This window comes from Oryctolagus cuniculus, chromosome 12 (assembly GCF_051225735.1).
Source record: "Oryctolagus cuniculus isolate XC-2025 breed Fujian yellow rabbit chromosome 12, ASM5122573v1, whole genome shotgun sequence".
Lineage (NCBI taxonomy): Eukaryota > Metazoa > Chordata > Mammalia > Lagomorpha > Leporidae > Oryctolagus > Oryctolagus cuniculus.
This window is the reverse complement of record NC_142878.1, coordinates 54,468,109-54,485,879: the sequence shown is the minus strand read 5'-3', so window position 1 is coordinate 54,485,879 and position 17,771 is coordinate 54,468,109. Positions and strand designations below refer to the sequence as shown.

General features: G+C 50.7%; 3 protein-coding genes across 7 annotated transcripts; 1 reads left to right on the top strand and 2 right to left on the bottom strand.

The window, feature by feature from the left end:
* Positions 1 to 260: 260 nt before the first annotated feature.
* On the bottom strand, positions 261 to 7,696 carry OSGEP (O-sialoglycoprotein endopeptidase). Its single transcript, XM_002718032.6, has 11 exons — positions 7,209 to 7,696; positions 4,992 to 5,111; positions 4,646 to 4,821; positions 2,347 to 2,442; positions 2,153 to 2,202; positions 1,935 to 2,013; positions 1,336 to 1,401; positions 1,134 to 1,224; positions 825 to 900; positions 651 to 749; positions 261 to 496 (listed from the first exon to the last, which is right to left on the bottom strand). Exons 1-11 carry the CDS (start codon positions 7,321 to 7,323, stop codon positions 457 to 459), a joined length of 1,008 nt encoding a protein of 335 aa, XP_002718078.1. The 5' UTR covers positions 7,324 to 7,696; the 3' UTR covers positions 261 to 456.
* A 15-nt stretch (positions 7,697 to 7,711) lies between these two features.
* Positions 7,712 to 11,108, top strand: APEX1 (apurinic/apyrimidinic endodeoxyribonuclease 1). 4 transcript variants are annotated; one of them, XM_008269300.5, is made up of 5 exons: positions 7,712 to 7,852; positions 8,174 to 8,299; positions 8,515 to 8,702; positions 10,023 to 10,215; positions 10,350 to 11,108. In XM_008269300.5, the coding sequence occupies exons 2-5, from the start codon at positions 8,242 to 8,244 to the stop codon at positions 10,865 to 10,867; spliced, it is 957 nt and encodes a 318-aa protein (XP_008267522.1). In that variant the 5' UTR covers positions 7,712 to 7,852; positions 8,174 to 8,241; the 3' UTR covers positions 10,868 to 11,108. The 4 variants fall into 4 exon arrangements, with proteins under 4 accessions (XP_008267522.1, XP_008267523.1, XP_089166132.1 ...); XM_008269301.5 differs by having other exon boundaries at positions 7,845 to 7,880; XM_089310006.1 differs by having other exon boundaries at positions 7,845 to 8,020.
* Positions 11,109 to 11,198: 90 nt separating this feature from the next.
* Positions 11,199 to 14,893, bottom strand: PIP4P1 (phosphatidylinositol-4,5-bisphosphate 4-phosphatase 1). 2 transcript variants are annotated; one of them, XM_002718034.6, is made up of 7 exons: positions 14,634 to 14,893; positions 14,140 to 14,330; positions 13,670 to 13,776; positions 12,863 to 12,968; positions 12,651 to 12,703; positions 12,475 to 12,565; positions 11,199 to 12,027 (listed from the first exon to the last, which is right to left on the bottom strand). In XM_002718034.6, the coding sequence occupies exons 1-7, from the start codon at positions 14,794 to 14,796 to the stop codon at positions 11,884 to 11,886; spliced, it is 855 nt and encodes a 284-aa protein (XP_002718080.1). In that variant the 5' UTR covers positions 14,797 to 14,893; the 3' UTR covers positions 11,199 to 11,883. The 2 variants fall into 2 exon arrangements, with proteins under 2 accessions (XP_002718080.1, XP_002718081.1); XM_002718035.6 differs by having other exon boundaries at positions 14,655 to 14,893.
* Positions 14,894 to 17,771: the final 2,878 nt, after the last annotated feature.

Genomic DNA, 17,771 nt, shown 5'->3' with positions numbered 1-17,771 from the left:
CTGAGTGTCTACATCACGTAATTCAAATGAGATAATGACTATAAAGCAGACAGGACTGGGTCTGATACTAAAACAACATTGCTAGAGAGCCGTTAGGACAGCACCCATGACTTCTCCACGTTTTTGGCTCCTGGGCAGAGGCCTCCAGAGGCTACCTGCACAGTCAGTCACAGTGCTGTTCTGACCCCGGCTCCTTATCTGTTCACTCCATCAACAAGACTGTACCCTGTTCTGAGGAACACAATCTAATTATCAACATATAAAATCAAAAATTCTTTATTGTTGAGCCATCCTAAGGTTCCACAGGGGCTCCCAACCGTGCTTGCAGGCCCCAGCTTTGCCAGGGGGACTGGATTCCATAGCCTTGCCATGACTCCCAAGTCAGGAAGGAGAGTCAGGCCCAGGTTCCTGTGGGCTCCCCTTAGGAAACTATCTACTCTGATCCTGTTCATCTTGCTAGTCCCTCCAGGTCACTTCTACTTCATCTGTCCGATACCTGTGGAAAAAGAGGAAAAATCTGATGGAGGTCTACCACTTACCACCTTCCATTTTTCTCTGTCTCCCCATCAGGAATGGACTCTCTCCTGTGCTGACTCTGGCCTACCTCCCAAACAAGCCTGTCTATTCCCCACAAAGAGGGAATCACTCACCTCTGTGTAATCCCAGAATCACGGAGTGGGGTTCTGTGTCCGGCCTGGAACATCTCCCAGCCAGCCTGGGCTATCATGGCTCCATTATCAATGCAGAATCTGGGACGCAAGAGACATGAGATTTAGGATCTAGGGGCATAAAATCACAGTAACAGAACAAGAAAAGGTCTCTACCTCTCATCTGTGGCAAAAAGCTTAGCTCCACGTTCCTGGCACATTATCTCCATCATCTCCTGTAGCCTCACGTTACCTATAAAGAGGCAGGAGACAGGGTTAGCTTAGTTTCAGGTATCTCTCCCTGACCCAGCTGCGCATCTTAAGTGCACTTAGGACAATGAAGTAGAGGACTAGAGGCAAGAATGGGGAGGCACAGGGCAAGAGAGCAAACTAATAATTTTCCAAATCCCTGGCCATTTAGAGTAATGGGACTAAGACTCACAATGCCAAGAAAAGGAAAGAGCAACACCATTCAATGATACGTACACCCCACACCTCCCACAATGAGGGCCTCCTGGGAGCCACAGTGCGCCATAGCTCGCTCCGTGATCTCTACCAGCATTGCAAACACGGTTTCCTGTGGGGGACAGACAAGGAGCAAATATCAGGGACATCCCAGCTTAGTTCTGCTCTATTGTATAAAACCTCCCCCAGCCCAAACTTTCTGCACCAGCCTGTACTCCATTACCTGCAAGGAGAAACACAGATCCTCCGGAGTACACTCGCCTGTGGCCAGCATCCGCTGGGCTGCATCCTGCAAATGAAGGAGAAAAAGGAACAATGTAACAGTGATGTGGAGATTACATGAGAGCAAAAGTTACAGCCAAGAGAATTAGCATCTTTCACCACAATTCACACTGCGAGCAAATCCTATACCACACCTTGCCCTTCTCTGGTACCAAGAACTGGTAGCACTCCAGATTCTAGAATTACTTCTTGAACGCGTGCTCTTGCATACCCCACTCCTTATGCATCTTGCTTAATTTTTCTCCATAGCACTTTTCCCTCCTGATGTACTCTAGGTTATTTTCCCCCTCTTGTTTCTTGTCTATCTCCCTCATTAGAATCTAAGCTCCACGTAGGCAGGAATTTCTGTTTTGCTCCCTGCTGTATCCTTGCTTTCTAGAACAGTGCACAGAGAAGATGGCCAATAACTGTTGTGAGTTTATTCAGCATCTGATATGGGTCAGGACTATGCTATATGAAAAGACATAAAACAGAAAGTAAAACAGATAAGCTTCATTAAAAAAAACACAGAAATGCCCCCATCTTACCTCTCACACTCACCTCAATAAAAGACAGGATCCCTGAGAATGAGACGTCCATCCCCTTTACAGTGTAGGGCAGCTCGACCAGTTTCTTGCCTCTATATGGGGATAAGTAAGGGCACAGAGCCTACAGTCAGCTGGCGCTCACCCTGCAAAGCCTTTCCCGAATCTCGCTAATGTACATGTAGAGCAAGCCCTGAAGCCCTAGCAGCCAGCCTCCACCTTGCACTCCCTTACCTCTTTGCCATCTGTTCAATGTTGTAGCCAGGACTGGGGTCATTGGAAATCTACCAAAAAAAAAAAAAAAAAAAAGACTGGAAGAGGATGGAGTCAGGCACGTGGGAAGACGAAGCTATTTACTTCCTCCTTCACTTCCATAGCTCCCCAGGAATCCACCCACATCTAGATTCCCTGCTGCCCCATGGGCTTACCTTGAGCACTCGGGCAAAACGATCCAGACAGTTACCCACAGCAATATCGATAGTCTCCCCAAAGATGCGGTACCGACGCTCTGAGTATGCAATCACCTAGAGGTGATGAGGATCTCCATGAAACCTCAGGGCTGTAAAGAGGAGTACTTGGCTTTGGGGAAGAACGTAGCAGAGGGTCAACACAGCCACCAGAGCTTCAAAGACAACATGGAAAAAACAGCTTCCCCAGACCCTTAAGGGGTGATTTTTAAAAACATAGCTCTTATCTAAGAAGCCCACATACCCTGAGGATTTCCAGAGTAGATTCCTAATCTACAGAAGATAGATTGGTCAGGGCAGAAGCAAGCTATAATTTCTTTTTTTTTTTTTTTTTTTTTTTTGACAGGCAGAGTGGACAGTGAGAGAGAGAGACAGAGAGAAAGGTCTTCCTTTGCCATTGGTTCACCCTCCAATGACCACCGCGGCCGGCGCACCACGCTGATCCGCTGACAGGAGCCAGGTGCTTCTCCTGGTCTCCCATGGGGTGCAGGGCCCAAGCACCTGGGTCATCCTCCACTGCACTCCCTGGCCACAGCAGAGAGCTGGCCTGGAAGAGGGGCAACCGGGACAGAATCCGGCGCCCCGACCGGGACTAGAACCCGGTGAGCCGGCGCCGCAAGGCGGAGGATTAGCCTAGTGAGCTGCGGCGCCGGCCGCAAGCTATAATTTCAAATACATGCCGGCGCCGTGGCTCACTAGGCTAATCCTCCACCATGCGGCACCGGCACACCGGGTTCTAGTCCCGGTTGGGGCTCCGGATTCTGTCCCGGTTGCCCCTCTTCCAGGCCAGCTCTCTGCTATGGCCAGGGAGTGCAGTGGAGGATGGCCCAGGTGCTTGGGCCCTGCACCCCATGGGAGACCAGGAAAAGCACCTGGATCCTGGCTCCTGCCATCGGATCAGCGCAGTGCGCCGGCTGCAGCAGCGGCCATTGGAGGGTGATCCAACGGCAAAAGGAAGACCTTTCTCTCTCTGTCTCTCTCTCTCACTGTCCACTCTGCCTGTCAAAAAAAAAAAAAAAAAAAAAATTTCAAATACATTTCTCCGCTTCACAGGTTGGACACATTCCTTAGACGCCACCCTGCCGGTGTAGATTAGGAACAGGTATCTTGCTTGGAGACAGGAAGCAAGAATCATTCTAGATTCCTACCACGGTAGTGGCATTTGGAAAGAAAGTCATTTTGATGAAACAGAAAACCTTATGTGGGGTCAGACCAATGGACCACCCAACCCAGCAATGGCAGTCTCCTGAGGCCAGTTCTTCATGTGTCCAACTTCCACACAGCAAATACCTAGCACCTACGGTCTCATGCTGCAGGCTTCCCAGGGACCAGAGAGTTCCTTTCCCCTCCCAGTGCCACTAGGGATTTTCTTCCTTTCTGATATACTTCTTTGCTGGCAAAAAAACCTTTTTTCTATTAGTTATTCCTTACCACCCAATCATCATCTTTGCTTTTAACATCTAAGAAAGATTCAAAAGGGAAGAGGAAGAGGAACCCTTACCACTTCTCTTCATGAACTCCTACAGTGTCTATTGCTGCTTTCCACAACCCAAGTCCCTAAACTTGTATGTCATCCTTCAGGCTTCAACTACTTGCCCTCTACGCACTCATGTTCCCACATGGTCACCACAGGAAGGTGTGCCTCACAGTAACCACTTCACAAAACAGTTTCAGAACACAACCCTTTCATAAGCTGGGGACAATGCTGAGCTATTTCTAATAACCCTATTAGGTGTTCCGTGGGAAAGAAATCCAATCCCAACCTTAAAAGGTCATGTAAAGTATCCCAGGCAATTTTAGCTACACCTATACATGTAAAATTCTTTTTAACATCTATAAAGTTGCTTCTTAAAGTTACTTACATTTTGTAGTGTTAAAATAGCAAAGTCTACATTTACCTTCATTACAAAATGTCTAGTTATCTTAAAAAAATAAATAAATAAATTGGTAGTGCCCCTTAGTTTTAATTGCTAAAATGTACAGAAAAAAAAAAGCTTCAAAATAATATAAGCTTAAATCCTTATCATTGTTTTCTAAATTGGAAATTCCTAATCTTTTTTGTATAATCAAATATATAAAAGTCACCTAAAGTTTTAATATCCTGTCGAAATCTGCTATTACGAACTCTGTTTTGAGTTTTCTGGTGAAGAGCTAGGTTCAGTTCTGTTTCACAGGCAGTCCCCACAACTCAGGTAAGCCACAGAAGTCACTGGTTCACTGCCCACAAAGTAGGATGAAATAGGTGGAGTACTCAAAATACCTGTGTGTTTCCCCCGCTGACATACAGCACAGTTGGGCTGGTGGCTCCAGTGATGAGACGGCCCATCTCAATGTGGCCTATACAGTGGTTCACGCCTAGCAATGGCTTATTCCACAGCTGGGCCACGGTACGAGCCACGACAGCCACAGAAACTAGTGGAGCACCCATGCCAGGACCTAGGGGACAGAAATGGTAGTCAGAATGCTGGATTGGAAAAAAACAGGTGAGGAACTAGGGAATGTCAAAGCGGGAGAGGGCTTGTGGTGGTGACAGAGGCAAGGCAGAGGCCATTTTGACCTACCCAGGCTCCACATTCCTCCAACATTGACCACTCCCCCAGTCATACCCTTGGTGTAGGCAATGCAATCAATATCCTGGGAGGTTAATCCAGCCTCGCTCAGCGCCTCCTGCAGCAGATCTAGGATAACAGCTCGGTGGTGCCTGGCAGTGTCACCTGGAAGGAATCCTAGAAAATGGGAACAGGCCAGGGGTCATAAGGGTTTTCTGCAGCAAAGACAAGTAGAATTTTAAAACTATGACAGTGAAGCCTCCTGAGTTTCAGTAATGCAGGAAGACTCCTTCCATTCTCCTCAAGCACCCTGTCTTCCAGGTTTTCAGACACATTCTAACCTCTACGTAAGCTGTTCAGGTATCAGAAGTGCCTTTCTTCCTACTCAATTCCTACTCAGCATTAAGACCCAAATGAGGGCCGGCGCCGTGGCTCAATAGGCTAATCCTCCACCTTGCGGCGCCGGCACACCGGGTTCTAGTCCCGGTCGGGGCGCCGGATTCTGTCCCGGTTGCCCCTCTTCCAGGCCAGCTCTCTGCTATGGCCAGGGAGTGCAGTGGAGAATGGCCCAGGTGCTTGGGCCCTGCACCCCATGGGAGACCAGGAAAAGCACCTGGATCCTGGTTCCTGCCATCGGATCAGCGCGGTGCGCCGGCTGCAGCGGCGGCCATTGGAGGGTGAACCAACGGCAAAGGAAGACCTTTCTCTCTCTGTCTCTCTCTCTCACTGTCCACTCTGCCTGTCAAAAATAAAAAAATAAAAAAAATAAAAAAAAAAAAAGACCCAAGTGAGGGGCCGGCACTGTGGCGTAGTAGGTTAAGCGTCCACCTGCAGTGCCGGCATCCCATATGGGCACCAGTTCGAGTCCCCGCTGCACCACTTCCCATCCAGCTCCCTGCTGATGAAAGCAGTAGAAGATGGCCCAAATGCTTGGGCCCCTGAACCCATGTGGGAGACCCAAAAGAAGCTCCTGACTCCTGCCTTCAGATTGGTCCAGCTCTGGTCATTGTGGCCATTTGGGAAATGAGCCAGCAGATGGGAGACACCTCTCTCTCTCTCTGCCTATAACTCTAAAATTAAAAAAAAAAAAATCTTTGAAAAAAAAACAAACTCAACCGATACCTACCTCATGCAGAATCCTACACATAATCACATCACTGTATCTTACACCTAACAATTATAGCATAGCATTAAAGTTATCAGTGGTTTCCACAGTTTAACTACAATTACCTGAAAACATTGGCTATTTGATTTATTCTTGTACTCCCAGTACCCAAGTGCTTAGAATAGGAAAGACTTAAACATAGATATACAAGCACTTCTAATACGTACAACCCGTCACATTACTTGTTCAGAGGCTGCTCTGGTACATGGAAATCATTTGCCCCCTCCTATATGTGCAGGTGTTTGAGGGGAGAGTAGGCAAGATACAATAGCTCATAAACCATACGGAACAGAAGCTGTTCAGTGTCTGGTACTTTCATTTGGTCCCCAAGACACAATGTTAAGGCACCACCACTCCCATTTTAAGAGTCACAAAGTACAGTGGGTGTTCTGGCACTTGGGACACCCACATCCCCCATGGGAGTGCCCAGGCTCAAGACCTAGCTACTCGGCTTCCAATCCAAGTTCCTGCTGATGTGCACCCTGGCAGGGAGCAGATGATGGCCAAGAGTATGAGCCCCTGCAACCCATAAATGGGAGACACGGATGGAGCTATTGGCTCCTGGCTTCTGCCTCACTCAGCCCTGGCTACTGCAGGCATTTGGGAAGTGGACCAGTAGATGAGGTTCTCTCTGGCTGGCTGTCACCCTGCCTTTCCAGTAGATAAAAATAAGCAAAAAGCAAACATTAAAAAGTGAAAAAAAAAAAAGTCAAGAGTATCCCAATACCAGTCAATTCTATCCGGTACCTAAATCCTAATTCCTTCCATCTTCACGTCTCTCCTCCGCATTTTACAACATTTTGAGTCCATCTCTATTACACCACTCATCACGCTGTTACAATTCGTTTATACATTAGACTCCAGGGTAGATTTCTACAAGTTTATGAGGTCTTGGTACGCAAAAAGCACTCAATGAAAGCTCGACAACCCCAGAAGATTCAGGTCCAAGCGCCTGTGGCTCTTCCACTCATCCGCCTTCTGACAATAACATCACATAACCTCAACGAGCTGTAAAATGGGACAAAATTCCCCGGGCCCCATTCACTGGTGTTCAGGGAAATAGGTGATGTGCGCGGGGAAGGTCGTCGCAAATTAAGCCCAGGACTCACCTGTGCCCGGAGGCGTGACATAGGTCCGCCGCGGGTTGGCCAGCACCTTGCCATCCCGCACCACTCCCACGCCAATCTTGTTGGCGCTGCCTTCAAACCCCAGCACCGTCGGCATGGCGCCGCCTGAGAGAGAACGCCAAGGCGCCAAACACCGAGCCGCGACAGCCCTCTGCGGGCGGTACCGGCACGCTGTTGGTAAACAGTAAACCGCGCCCGGACACCAAAACCTGCCGCGGGGGCAGTGCCCGCGCCTGCGCCTGTGCCCGCCGGCGACCCGCAAGGCCCCTTCCGGAACCTGTCTCCGGAGCTGCCGGGAGCGCTGAGCCGGCCTCTGCGCCGGCCCTACCTAGTCCACTCCCCCGCCTCTCTCCTGCGGCCCAGCCCAGTCGCTGCCACTGAGCTTCCGCTCCCTCGCACGGCGCCGGCTCCTTCGGTCGGGGCGCCAGAAGGAGCCGTACATCAGGCACGAACGTGAACAGCCCAAGAACGGAGCCTTGGGACCTTCAGCCCTCCGCGGAGTGAGAGGGGCGTGTCAGAGTCTCCGTCACGTGGTGGCAGACGGCCCAATCACGCGCGGCCCCGGGTCACGTGACCACGCCAGTTACCCACGTGGGTGTCCAGCGTGCTCCCTTCTTTGTGCTCGGGTAAGGAGCCAGGCTGGGGCAGGAGCAGGTCAGGTGCAGCGCTGCGTTTTTGCTTGTTGGAGGGGCCTCCGCTAGCTGCCTCACGGGACCTTTAGTAAAGGTCTCCCGTTGGCCGTAGAGCGGATCTCGCGGTGATTCAAACGCTCTATGGATAGATCTAGTTGGGAAGTGAGTGAAGCGCCGAAGGCCTGATGCACCGAGGCGGGGACAGGATTCAGAGATTATGTGGTTTGAAAGGCGGGACTTAGTGCGGGGGCCGTCCAGGGCAGGAGTTTTCTCCCCAGCCTTCGCCGGCTGAGTCGTATATCTTTGCATCCTTAGGCATCGCGGTGAAGATACTGCTTCGGTGGTCGACGTGGTTCGGGTGCCGAAGGGCGATCGTTACAGGCATGCCAAAGCGAGGGAAGAAGGGGGCCGCGGCAGAAGACGGGGAGGAGCCCAAGACGGGTGAGAGTGAAGCGGCCTCTCCCTGCCAGTCGCGGTGGGCGGGGTTGGGGGGGCTGCTTCTGAGTCCCTTGGCGAAATGTTAGCTGTGGGCCAACTCATAGCGGGCGCAGGAGAGGAAGTCGCGCTAACCGCAGGGTCGCGGTGCGTTTGCCTTGGACTCTGACTCGATGTTGGAAACCTCCAGCTCTTATCCCTACGTATTATTCTCGTTATAGAGCCAGAGACCAAGAAGGCTAAGACGGCAGCGAAGAAAAATGAAAAAGAGTCAGCAGGAGAGGGCCCCGTGCTGTATGAGGACCCCCCAGACCAGAAAACCTCACCTAGCGGCAAAGCTGCCACACTGAAGATCTGCTCCTGGAACGTGGATGGGCTTCGAGCCTGGATTAAGAAGAAAGGCTTAGATGTGAGTGGAATTCAGATTTCATGCTGAATGGTCTCGGGGCTTCATTAGCGTCTTTTCATTTTAATGCCCAGGATGTAACTTTTTTTTCTCCTTTCTTTTCTTGTGGGAGAAGTACAAGGGGCAAAGGGAAAGCAGTAGAAGATGAACCAAGACTTGCTGGAATGTCCATTCCTTCATTGCCATTGCCAGTCTTACTAATGTATCCTTCCTCCGACTGTTGCAAAAAACTCTGTGCTGGCCAGCCTCCATTTTAGCTCCAGAATACCCTCCATTCCCAAATCTACTGCTTAAAAGTCTTAGCTGCCCTTGTGATGGCTCTAATGTTTCATCCTGAGCAAGCCAGACAGCATAAAGGATTGTAAATCAGGTCTTCTGTTGGGTTCATTCCCACCTTTTCTTTTCTTTTAAAGATTTATCCATTTGTTTGAAAGGCAAAGTTACAGAGAGAGAGAGAGGTCTTCCATACAATGGTTCACTCCCCAATTGACTGCAACAGCCAGAGCTGCGCCCATCTGAAGCCAGGATCTTCTGGGTCTCCCACACCGGTGCAGGGGTCCAAGGACTTGGGCCATCTTCTACTGTTTTCCCAGGCCATAGCAGAGAGCTGGATCAGAAGTGGAGCAGCCGCTGGCCATTGCAGCCATCTGGGGAGTGAACCAGCAGATGGAAGACCTTTCTGTCTATACCTCTCTCTGTAACTCTTTCAAATAAACAAAATAAATCGAGTACCGGCCCTTCAGCAAGACCTTGCGCTTCAACGTGCTCAAGGTCACCAAGGCCGATGGCACCAAGAAGCAGTTCCAGAAGTTCTGAGACCAACGCCCACCTGCTCCCCAGAGAAATAAAGCTATTTTCCCACTCAAAAAAATGGAGCAGCCGGATCTTGAACTGGCGCCCATATGGGATGCCAGTGCTTCAGGCCAGGGTGTTAACCCGCTGTGCCACAGCACTGGCCCCTGTCCCCACCTTATTAACAGTTTCTTCCCCAGAATTGTACTTAAAAACCCCTAACACCAGCCCCTTTGGGTTTTTTCCTCTCTTGGAAGTCCCCCTCCATGCTGTTGTGGCTGGATGTCTTTGACTGTCATAAATCTTGCTTTTTAAGTCTAAAAAACAACCAACAAAATCTTAGCTGGCTATCTGCTACCTATAGAAAAAAACACAATCTCTTAGTGTAGCATGTAAGATTTTTTTTTTACCTCCTTCCATTGTCAGTTACAATAATTGTCCAAGATTTGTGCTGCTACACAGAGCTGCTTATGCACATGTATTGAGTAAAAGTCTCCTGAGCTGATGTTTTTTCCCCTTTTTCACTCCCAGTGGATAAAGGAAGAAGCCCCAGATATTCTGTGCCTCCAGGAGACCAAGTGTTCAGAGAACAAGCTGCCAGCTGAACTTCAGGAGCTGCCTGGATTACCTCACCAGTACTGGTCAGCTCCTTCAGACAAGGAAGGATACAGCGGGGTGGGCCTCCTTTCCCGCCAGTGCCCGCTCAAGGTCTCCTATGGCATTGGTAAGAGCCTGCTGCCCCCAGTGCCTGAGTGCTTCCAGAACTGCTGATACTGTCCTGGCCCACTCCGATTCCTTTCTTCCCTGCCTTCTCTTCGTGCAGTTCTTTATGCTGATTCTGTTGCACTGATTTTGTAGGTGAGGAAGAACACGATCAGGAAGGCCGGGTGATTGTGGCTGAATTTGATGCGTTCGTGCTGGTAACAGCCTACGTGCCTAACGCGGGCCGTGGTCTGGTAAGGTTGGAGTACCGCCAGCGCTGGGACGAAGCCTTCCGAAAGTTCCTGAAGGGCTTGGCTTCCCGCAAGCCTCTTGTGCTGTGTGGGGACCTCAACGTGGCGCATGAAGAAATTGACCTTCGCAACCCCAAAGGGAACAAAAAGAATGCTGGCTTCACTCCACAAGAGCGCCAAGGCTTTGGGGAATTGCTGCAGGCTGTGCCACTGACCGACAGCTTTCGGCACCTCTACCCTGACACTGCCTACGCCTATACCTTTTGGACTTACATGATGAATGCCCGGTCCAAGAACGTTGGTTGGCGCCTTGATTACTTTTTGTTGTCCCACTCTCTACTACCTGCCTTGTGTGACAGCAAGATCCGTTCCAAGGCCCTCGGCAGTGATCACTGTCCCATCACCCTATACCTGGCACTGTGACACCTCCCCCTGATTACTCCCAAAGTAGAATTCCTTCTCTAAAAGCTCTAGAGATATCTGCACTGTATTTTCTTCTGTAAAAATATGAGTCCTCTAACTAGGCTCCTATGATGGACTTAGGTTTCTCCCAAAGCCCCTAACGTTTTTATGTTTGTGAGTTCTGTGTCTCCCCCCCACCTATGCTTTTTTTATTTCACAAAAAAAGCTGAACTATATGTGAAAATAAATGCTCATAGTTTCAGCCTTGCTGTCTGTGTGTTTTACTCCTTTGAGGAACTGTAAGTGGTGTCTCTCCTCTTTCCATACATACAAGTTACCAAAGAGAAAAGGGTAGTCATGACCTTCTTTATTTACAAGCACAGGGTGAGTCCCTAACCTCCCCCAAGACAGCAGTCCTACCCGCCCAGTTTAATACTGCAACTGGGGGGCAGGGAAGGTTTGAAGGAGGAGTTCAAGGAAGTACAGGACTAGGGGAACGTACCCCAAATTAAATAGTTATATACACACCAGTTCCTGTGGTTCTGTACAAAGCAGCGGCTGACCCCACCCCCATAGGACATGGAATGTGGGAGAGGAGACAGGGTACTGAGGCCAGAGCCAGCCCCTGGTGAAGTGCAATAGCAGCAGCAAGGTCCTAATGGTGCAAAAGACGGAGGGGAACCCCCAGGGCTACCCACCCCCACCCTGCCCTGGAATGTGTAAGGGACAGGGATGGGTTCAGGGAGCACATAGGAAGAACTAGGCTAGAACCGTCTTGAGGACCCAGGTTTAGGGGCGACGTTTTGCCTACTTCACCCTAAACTGCAATCCTTGGAGGAAAGCAGATGGCCAGCAATGGTCTTATCCACCCCTCCAAACCAAATGAAGGCCTGGTTCCTTCCTACCTCTCCCCAGGGAAAAGGAAGGCAGCTGCTTGGCTTCCTCACAGAAGCCCAGGGAGTCATCCCAGCTCCCTTGGTAGTGTCACTGTCCCCACCAGGGAGGGGCCAGGCACAGTCTGTGGGTCATCGTGGGGCTCAGGAGAAGTTCTGGACAGGGTGGCTGACCTTCATGCAGGCCCAATAGAGGGCCCGGCCCAAACACAGCACAGCCAACAGGATCACAAACGCCCAGGCTGCGTAGATGCCTCCATACCGCCGTGCATGCTTCCATGTGCCAAACTGACAAGGAGAAGGGGGAAGAAGAAGATGGGGTTACTGTTGACTGCCCACAACTTCCTGAAGTCCCAAGCACAGTCAGTAACAGAACTCAAATTTCAGTCCCTGCTCTCTCCATGCACAGCTACCTCCAGGGACCTTTCTAGGAGCAGGTCTGCTCAGCTCCCCTTGGGCAGGGGCATTCTCATGCCATCCCAGACAGCCACAGAGTTTCTCTCCACGTCTGACAATGGAGCCAGGCTTCCTAAGCGCAATTCAACATCAACTGTTTCTAGATCGTGTTTTCCTCTGTTTTTGCACTCCTCTGGTAACAGTAAAGACCAGCTCATCCACATCTTAAAACACCAACCCTCTACCCCCAGTTTCAGTTCTTCAGGGGACTCATTTCTCCAGTCTTAGCCTATGGAGACGAGGCTGAGGCATGAAAGGGGCTGGGTCAAGGTTACTCACAGCAAGGCCAGTAGCAGTGACCGCCAAGAGTAAACCAAGCAAGAAGCAACAGACACATCTCTTTCGTGGGTATCTGCGCCCAATAGATGACCTGTGGGGAGGCGAACACCTTGCAACGGGGCTGTAGTTTTATTCGACACACCACCCAAGTACCAGTTCTGTCCATAGTCACTTACACTTTCCTGCAGTGAGGGCAACGCGCCAAGGTTCGGTCTGTGAACTCTGTCCACTATGGAGAAAGAAAAGCAGCTAAAGCAGGGCCTTCCTCCAGAGAACGTCGGAGCAGGGGGGGTGGGAAATGCGTCACAGCAAACAAACTTTTTCTGCTCTGCACACTCATGTTAACGCCTAGCTTGTCCCCCAGGGCTTCCCAAACACCCCTCCTCACCAGGAAAGTATTCTTGCAATGTCCACAGGTGACTCTGACACCCACGGGCTGTGGTTCTGGACTCAGAGGTCCTGGGTGCACGGGTCCGAGGTTGATGATTCTTTTGCTATATATGAAAGAAAGTTTTTCATTCTTTTTTTTTTTTTTTTTTTTTTTGGACAGGCAGAGTTAAACAGTGAGAGAGAGACAGAAAGGTCTTCCTTCCATTGGCTAACCCCCCAAATGGCCACTACGGGCGGCGCATTGTGCTGATCCGAAGGCAGGAGCCAGGTGCTTCCTCCTGGTCTCCCATGTGGGTGCAGGGCCCAAGGACTTGGGTCATCCTCCACTGCCCTCCCGGGCCACAGCAGAGAGCTGGACTGGAAGAGGAGCAACCGGGACAGAACCAGCGCCCCAACCGGGACTAGAACCCAGAGTACCAGCACTGCAGGTGGAGGATTAGCCTAGTGAGCCGCGGCGCCAGCTGAAAGTTTTTCATTCTAAGGATCCACTGTTACTTCTTATCCCCCACCCCCTTCCTTTCTATCAAGTTCCTCTATTTCTAGGGCATCTAAGATACTCCTTGAGGAAGAGCCCAGCTTAAATTTAAAGTCTCCAATTCCCCTTTAATTTCACAGTAATGCGCCCGGAACCCAAAGCTCTCCATTCGCCTAAAGGACACCATTTCACCCCAATGGTTTTACTGAGAAATGAGAAAATGGCTGTTCCATAGCTTCTTTTCCTTCTAAACTCTTTATATACACTATCCGTTTTTCAGCTTTCCAAATTTTTCCCACTTAAGGTTGTTCCCCACCTAACGCTTCTTACCAGTAAGGCCGAGGACAGGCAATCCGCTGGGAAGTCACTTTGCAGATAAGGAGGCAGTTACAGGGACATCGGACATATTTTTTTCCTGGAGGTGCATTCTTGATGGGCTAGGGAACAACGGTAACATTAGCAAGCTAATCGTTAATCCCAGTGCCTTCCATTTCCCTCCAAAACCACTTCAAGGAGAAATCAGACACATCAGGCCCCAGCCAGGAAGGAGAAATGAAAGAGCACACATCACGAGATCTGCAAGTGAGAACTAGATTTCAGTAAGCAGGATAGGTACGAAGCAGGGGTGGTGCACGGTAGCTTTGGGGAGTGGCTTCTGGAGAAATGGCTGGGTGAGACTCCTGGAACCGAAACGCGAGTTTCGTGAAGAACACTGGCTCCTGCTTCGGTGGAGTCTGGAATCAAGAGATCAGAAAGAGGATCCAGGAAAACAGGGCCCGTTTCGTATGCGTGTCACTCACAGTGGCTTCGTTGCAGACACCACATTTGACTACATGCTGATGCATCTTGCCTTCCACATTGATGAGAGAATGGCAGACTCGGCAGGTAATCATGGGGGCGCTCCCACTATCCGGGCTGGTCAGCGGTGAGTAGGGGGGTGGGTCCTCCCCAGGCAACACAGCTGGGTGCCCCTCGGGGAACGGGGGGAAGGCTGAGGAAGCAGATACAAAGAAAGCCTAGGGTCACTTACAGACACCCCAAGGGATGCTCCACAGGAACTCTGAGCCTCAACCCTTCGGACCGAGCTCGGCGGGCTTCTAATAATCGCCCTTTCACTCAGCTTCCTCGAAATCCCCTTCCGTCCTCTGGTCGCGAGTGCGGAGGGGCGGAAACCTCACCCCGTCACAGGTGCAACCGACCTGCACCTGCCGCTTGGACCCCGCCTCCACTCGGCCCCGCCCCTCGCCTCCACGCAGAGTACCCCCGGGAATAATTCGGACCCGCCCCGGCTTACCCTGGGGCGGGGCATGTTTACCGGCTCCGTACGGTGGTGCGGAGGGGGTCAGGCCTCCCCCGGGCCCAGCCCCACTCCCTCCCGGCCCCACTAAACCGTTGCCGCCAGCGCCTCCGTCGATGGGTTCGGACAGCAGCGGGGAACGCTCTCCATCCGCCGCCATGGCCGCTACAGACGCCTCCCGCTCCGGTCAGCTATCCGGCTGCTTTCGCCGCCGCTGTCGCCGCAGCCGCCGCCGCCGCCGCCGCTACCGGGTCCCCAGGGCGCCTGCGCGCCGCGCGCCCCGCAACCAGGGGTCTGCCCCGCCCCGTTCCACCCCGCAGCACGTGATAGGCTGTTCCCGCCCCCACCCGGCTATTATTCGTGGCGACAAGCCAATCGCTGGTCTGAGAAGGCAACTTTCCGCTTCCATTGGGTAGCGTCGTACGTATGTCAACTGTCACATGACCCCCCGGGAGCAGCTGAGCTTGCAAAAATCGCACGTGACTAGAGGTTCTGCTAGCCATTGGAAGCGTGGCCCATCGCGCTACCTCCAGACCAGGAGGTGGGGCTGGGCTGCGCCTGCTCTCTGGTCACGTGTCTCGGGAAGCTACGCTGCCTCTGTTGCGCGGGAGACGTGACGCGTAACCTTCTCCTCATTGGCCTGAAGACACCCCTGAAACGCAGTCCTCCCTCTTTGCGCTGCAAGTGGCTTCGCGTTGGCTGGCGGTTTCGCTTCCTCCGTCCTGTGATCCTTGGGCAGCGACTGCATTGGCCCGCACTTAGCGCCAGAACGTGAAGGGCGTGGCGCAAGTGCTTCGAGGGAAGGGACAATGAGGGAGGGCGGGAGCCTGGGCTGTTCTCAGCCGCGGATGAAGGAACGCTAGGTTACAGTAGGCCACGTTAGGTACTCTAGTGGAAAAAATGCCTTTCAGAAGCCGAGGCCAGCGTTTGGCGCCGTGCTTGGGATGCCCACATCCCAAAGCAGACATCCTGTTGAGTGCTGGCCACTCTGCTTCGGATCCCGCTTCCTGCTAACGCGCCTGGAAAGCACTGGATAACGCTGGAAGTATTTGGGAGACCCAGATGAAGATGCCGCTTCCTGGCTCTACCCTAGCCCAGCCTTGGCTGATGAGGGTATTCAGAGAGTGAACCAGTGGATGGGAGCTCTCCCTTCCTGCCCATCTCACTGTCATTTTTATGGACATTTTCTAAGGTCATCACCCATCCTTTTTTGCAGAAATCAGTTCTAGGACGGGACACAAATGACCCTATCCCCATCGCTGATCAGATTGTGAAATTATCGTTTTGGAGTGTCTCCACCATTAGAAAGAGATTCAATTTTCTGACTACTGACTCTTACTACATTATGAATAATTGTTTGCTAGTTGAATTTACCAGTCAGATCCAAGGATATTTCAATCTTTTCATTATGGCAGGTGGGACAGTTTCAACTTTGCCCTCAGACAGGAAATCTGTAATGTAGGTTGCTCTAACAAGCGTTTCTAAATTCTCATGCGAACAACTCAGACATTTAAACATACAGCCTCTCCACCCACCCAGTCCTGTTGGTCCTGTCTTATTTATTTATCCATACTCAACTTTTCACAGCGGAGGAAATAAGACCATATCACTCCTTTTCAGGCCTATCCGGATTGGGGTTCTCTCCAAAACTGAAGGGAACCTGTTTTCTTTGTAGTTTTAATGTTGAATGGAGTAAGATGGGGGCCGGCAGTCTAGGCAAGGAGCCCTTTGTTCTGAGAAGAATGAATTGAGCCGCCTTCCTTAATTGTTTAAGGGTGGGATGGGTAGACTATTATTTTGGGATTAATGGTGGAGGGTAGGTAAAAATGAATCACTAGGAGGTCTTTGTTTTGCAATGTTAGTGAAGTAATCTCCCTTAGTTAGGCAAATACAAATGGGAAGAGCACCATAATAATAGGAAAGGAGAGTAGAGATGGGTCCTTGGTATCTTTGGTGTCCTCATCCGTGGAGTGGGTGTTGTGACAGCATTTAAGCCTGGCTTGTGTTGCCCCCATCCCTACTGGCCCGGGTTTGACTCCTTCTTCTGTTTCTCATCCAGCTTGCTGTTAATGCACCCTCTGATACATGAGGTGATGGCTTAAGCAGTTGGGTCTCTGCTACTCAAATGCTACTAAAGCCTTCTGGCTTTGGCTTGGCTCAGCCCTGGCTGTTGTTGGCATTTGGCGAGTGGATGGAAGATCTCTCTGTGTCAATCCATCTTTCAAAGAAAGAAAGTTGTGTCTGACTGAACATGTGCACTTTTTTCCTTGTTGTTATTCTCTAAGTAAAGCAACATAACAAGTTACATAGCATTTACATTGTGTTAGGTATTAGAAGTAATTGAAGAATGATTTAAAGTATTCAGGAGATGGTGCATACGTTAAATTGCAGCGCTGTGCCATTTTATGTAAGGGACCTGAGCATCCACAGAGATTGGTATTCTCAGGGGTGCTGGAACCAAGCCATCTTCCCCACCCCCTACCTCATCCACAGATACCAAGATGTCAGGGGGAGATAGTCCTGAGTACATGCTCTTAGGAAATGGCAGCATTTTCAGTTCTATGAGAGGTGGAGTCTCTTTGAGAATAGTGCTGAGATGACTGCTTTTTCCTGAAGAACCCCTGGGATAAGCATTCTGCCTGACCCCTTCCCAGAAACAAGCATAACCTTGAGGGTCAACCAGTAAGCGAAGGGGCAGTGCCCTGCCAGCCCTCTTCCCTCCCCAGCGGCCTCATATGGGTTTCATGGCATCCTGAACCGCAGCTGGGTTTTACTCAAGTCATAACCCGGTTGTGACAGGCTTAAGTATGGGAAACAACAGGAAATTGAGAAAAAAGTGAACTCTGAAGACTGTGACCAATTTGGCTAGAAGCCTTTCCACTGAGCCCAACATTGAAGACAATGCAGCCAGCCTCAGATATATAAAATAAGGGTCCACCTCTGTCCCAGAGGCTGTGGACAGGAGCTAGACACGTCACGTGTGTTCTGACTGCTTTTCCCAGACCAGCTTAGAAGCTAGTGTCCTTCCAGCCTTTGGGTCTTCCACCTCCACTTAACTAAAAAACTTTTTTACAATTTTTTTTTTTAAGATCTATTTATTTGAAAGAGTTACACAGAGAGAGGAAGAGACAGACA

Bases quoted from the DNA above. Each gene is read 5' to 3' on its own strand.
- OSGEP (XM_002718032.6), bottom strand. From the start codon at position 7,323: ATGCCGACGGTGCTGGGGTTTGAAGGCAGCGCCAACAAGATTGGCGTG. The intron at 2,443-4,645 runs GTATTTTGAGTA...CATCACCTCTAG, and splicing joins TCAGCGGGGGAAACACACAG to GTGATTGCATACTCAGAGCG. The intron at 1,402-1,934 runs GTGAGTGTGAGA...CTTCATTTGCAG, and splicing joins GGATCCTGTCTTTTATTGAG to GATGCAGCCCAGCGGATGCT.
- APEX1 (XM_089310005.1), top strand. From the start codon at position 8,044: ATGCACCGAGGCGGGGACAGGATTCAGAGATTATGTG. The intron at 8,081-8,173 runs GTTTGAAAGGCG...TTGCATCCTTAG, and splicing joins CAGGATTCAGAGATTATGTG to GCATCGCGGTGAAGATACTG. The intron at 10,216-10,349 runs GTAAGAGCCTGC...CTGATTTTGTAG, and splicing joins CAAGGTCTCCTATGGCATTG to GTGAGGAAGAACACGATCAG.
- PIP4P1 (XM_002718034.6), bottom strand. From the start codon at position 14,796: ATGGCGGCGGATGGAGAGCGTTCCCCGCTGCTGTCCGAACCCATCGAC. The intron at 14,331-14,633 runs GTAAGCCGGGGC...CTGCTTCCTCAG, and splicing joins TAAACATGCCCCGCCCCAGG to CCTTCCCCCCGTTCCCCGAG. The intron at 12,566-12,650 runs GTAAGTGACTAT...GCCTCCCCACAG, and splicing joins TGCCCTCACTGCAGGAAAGT to GTCATCTATTGGGCGCAGAT.